Below are 3,987 nucleotides of genomic sequence, written 5' to 3'. Positions count from 1 at the left end.
TACGAGTGTCACCTCTGTATCACCAGTCAGTTTCGTGGATGTCCATTTGAAGCTCTTGAATTGCAAGTATTGGTGGGTTTTCTTGCTTAAGAGAATGGCAAACTATTTTCACAGGTCACCTCAGGGCAGTATCAGGAAGAGCTGAAGTAGTAGCACTCCTCTGTTTATGCTCATCCTATTAACACGAGTCAAGATGTGCAAACACCCATCAGCAGTAAATGGATGAAAAAGCACAGCAAAAAGACCAGCGCTGTGCGATTCCATTCCAACAGGTTTCTGAGTCAGAGTCAGGCAAGAAAACCACAGGAAGGTTTTTCCAGGGCTTGGAGTAAGAGCCATAGGGAAAGTTTTCAAGGGAATGGGGTAACAGACACATAGAGCTGGTAACCATTGCCTGTTAACTTCCAATTATTCCAGAGATGAAAGATGTTATTGGGTTAAGTGTGTTTGTGTGCATGTGTGTACGTGCGTGCACACACGCATGTACGTTCATGGCCCTTTGTAAAAGACAGTCCCACAGGTCTTAATTATTGTTTACATCCCTCACAGGGAGGTGGGAGCATCACGAGTCCTATGTATCCAGCTATACCCTACCACCAGTTGCATGCAACTCTGCTCCAACTGTGGGTAGTCTTGGGAGGGTATAGAGAAGAATAGAGATGGATCTTTATCGATGTAGCTTTGGGAAAGCTCTATTCCTTACTATATAAAAGCATTCCATTGTAGCCTTTTCAGGGAGGCACATCCATGTTCCTGTAAGCAACCCATCATCTATGCTGTGTAAGGAAGCCCAATAAACTCATTGGCTCCTCAGAGATAACGTTTGGGGGACTCTGCTTTGGTTTGTGGGTGGGACCTTAGGAGGAGTAGATGCTGTTTATGTTTCCTGCTGGAAAGGGATTGTAACAACACTGTGTGCTCAAGTGAGAGAAAAAGGAGAGAGAGAGAGAGAGAGAGAGAGAGAGAGAAAGAGAAAAAAAGAGAGTGTTCATTATATTGCACAATAAAAAGTCTTTGGAGCACACGACTCTACTTACTATCAAGAAATTTATCATAGTGTAATGATGACTGATAACATGGAATGAATAACAGTCCATAATTTATTAAGTTCCCATACATTTTTGATAATTTTATTTAAAGAGTTTTTATTGGTTCTCCAGAGGGAAAGATGAAGATCTACGCTCAGAAGAGAAGCTGCAGACTGGATTCCATGCAGAGAGAAAAGGAGAGTGAGAGTGAGTGGACTTGCATTCCATCAAGGTGGCTGATAGATTTCTGAAGTGGTCATAGCCTCAGAGGACGATGGGAGCTTCTGCCCACATGGCAAGACTGGTGTGGCACAAGGACAGATTGGGCATTGTTCAGTTGGAAAGTTGATGAGCAGTAGGCATGGCAGCAGCTGGAGTCACAGCAGCAGGACTAGATTCCCTATGTGGTTTCATGCATTGGTTTATAGCAGGTGTTTTAACAGCAGGTTGGGCAGGAACAGGGCTCACAGCAGCAGGGCTGGCAGCAGCAGGGCTGGCAGTAGCAGATTTCACAACAGCTGGGTTGGCAGAAGGGTGTGCAGCAACAGCTGGTCAAACAGGTTGGCTTACAGCAAGTGGTCTTGCACCAGGTGGTTTCACAGCAGCTGGGCTGGCAGCAGGGTGGACAGCAGCAGCTAGTCACACAGGTGGGCTTACAGCAGGTGGTCTTGCAGCAGATAATTTTACTGCAGCTGGGCTTGCAGCAGGGTGGACAGCAGCAGCTGGTCACACAGGTGGGCTTACAACAGGTGGTCTTGCAGCAGGTGGTTTTACAGCAGCTGGGCTGGCAGCAGGGTGGACAGCAGCAGCTAGTTACACAGGTTGGCTTACAGCAGGTGGTCTTGCAGCAGGTGGTTTCACAGCAGCTGGGCTGGCAGCAGGGAGGACAGCAGCAGCTGGTCACACAGGTTGGCTTACAACAGGTGGTCTTGCAGCAGTTGGTTTTACAGCAGCTGGGCTGGCAGCAGGGTGGACAGCAGCAGCTGGTCACACAGGTTGGCTTACAGCAGGTGGTCTTGCAGCAGGTGGTTTCACAGCAGCTGGGCTTGCAGCAGGGTGGACAGCAGCAGGTGGTCACACAGGTTGGCTTACAACAGGTGGTCTTGCAGCAGGTGGTTTCACAGCAGCTGGGCTGGCAGCAGGGTGGACAGCAGCAGCTGGTCACACAGGTTGGCTTACAACAGGTGGTCTTGCAGCAGGTGGTTTTACAGCAGCTGGGCTGGCAGCAGGGTGGACAGAGGCAGCTGGTCACACAGGTTGGCTTACAGCAGGTGGTCTTGCAGCAGGTGGTTTCACAGCAGCTGGGCTTGCAGCAGGGTGGACAGCAGCAGGTGGTCACACAGGTTGGCTTACAACAGGTGGTCTTGCAGCAGGTGGTTTCACAGCAGCTGGGCTGGCAGCAGGGTGGACAGCAGCAGCTGGTCACACAGGTTGGCTTACAGCAGGTGGTCTTGCAGCAGGTGGTTTCACAGCAGCTGGGCTGGCAGCAGGGTGGACAGCAGCAGCTGGTCACACATGCTGGCTTACAGCAGACAGTGCTGCAGCAGGAAGGCTGGCAGCAAGGAGAGCAGCAGGAATTGGCCATGGTGTCAGGAGTGATTGGACAGTTCCTGTCAACAGGGTAGTTTTCTACAATATGGAGAGTTCTTGCATCCTGGACCTTTTATATGCCAGTTCTTCAAGGTTTGGACCAATCAGTGGACTTTTCCTTGATGTTGTTTACCTCATTCCTATATTCAGTACATGTTTCATAAGAAAGTGCTTCTCAATGCTATGCATCATTGGAAAGTTTAATCTGATTCTTCCTCCAGAATAACTCATAGGAACACTTTCAATAAAGGGAAGGGTATGGCACAACTAGTCTCACTGTGTCCTTGGTCATCACCTGGTGATGTGGCAGCCCTTGCTGTCTTGGGATGGACAGGGAGTATGTCTGTCTACATTTGTCTCTCATTTGTAGGTGGATTTTCCTTGGGCTTTGTGGCCCATATTTCTACATAATATGGCAACCAGGCTCTCAAGCCATAGTTCATACATGAAGTGGTCACATACCTTTCAGACAGTCTGTCACTAACCTGACAAAGAGTCAGGATGTTGTTTTGCTCCTTCTATGTAATTTGGAGGATGCTTGAATAGAGATGCTAATTCAAGCCTACCTGACTGAGCTAGCCTACTGACCAGGAAGACATGACAGAGCAGGCATAGGAAACAGAATGCTAATGAATTTCCCCCTCAGCTTATGTTGTGGTATAAAGGTTGTCTGGAGAATAAATAAGGAGAAAATTTTAAGGACATGCACTCAGGATTTCATGAGTGATCACGGAGAATCTCCCTCCCGATAAAGCCATGTGAGTTGTGTCTTTATTCCCCCGCTTCCAATTTGGTACAGAGAAATAATTTATAGTCTGGACTGCCATTGAACCCGGACAGGGCTGCCTGTTCCCAACCAAAACCAAAAATCAAAAACAAAAAACAAAAACCACAGACAACAAGACCGTTTCTTCATTATGAATGCTTAATCTTAGCTTAGGCTTGTTTATAACTAGATCTTATACATTAACACATTTCTGTTAATCGAAGTGCTGTTACACGGCCCATGACCTTTCTCTCCTCCTGCATGTCCTGCTTCCTCTGTGTCAAGCCCACACTATTCCCTTTCTTCTTCCCTAGACATCTCTGTTCCCAGAAGTACTGCCCTACTTCTTCCTGCCTAGCTACTTGCCTTTCAGGTCTTCATAAACCAACCACAGTGACACATCTTCAAACAGTGTAAGGAGTATCTGCAACAGTCCTTAGCTGATGAAGTACCTTCGTGATGATGTTGTTACAGTCACAGTGATGGACTGCTTCAGTGTCTGTCCTTTACGCACAAAATCCTCACTTCAGATTGGCTGAGATGTCTGTTTCTTTACCAGCTTCTCCGTCTGCGTGTCTCAAAGGCACCTGGCATAAAGATATC

The 3,987-nt window shown here is 47.7% G+C and overlaps 1 protein-coding gene across 1 annotated transcript; it reads right to left on the bottom strand.

Moving 5' to 3' along the window:
• Positions 1-1,464: 1,464 nt before the first annotated feature.
• LOC121442345 (keratin-associated protein 9-1-like) lies at positions 1,465-2,613 on the bottom strand. The gene has a single exon (XM_041643845.1). It carries the CDS (start codon positions 2,611-2,613, stop codon positions 1,465-1,467), a length of 1,149 nt encoding a protein of 382 aa, XP_041499779.1.
• Positions 2,614-3,987: the final 1,374 nt, after the last annotated feature.

This window comes from Microtus oregoni, unplaced genomic scaffold (genome assembly GCF_018167655.1).
Source record: "Microtus oregoni isolate MIOR12 unplaced genomic scaffold, Mior012 000091F_ref0000469, whole genome shotgun sequence".
Classification (NCBI taxonomy): domain Eukaryota; kingdom Metazoa; phylum Chordata; class Mammalia; order Rodentia; family Cricetidae; genus Microtus; species Microtus oregoni.
Note: the sequence above shows the minus strand (reverse complement) of the source record. Positions and strands in the feature narration are given on the sequence as shown.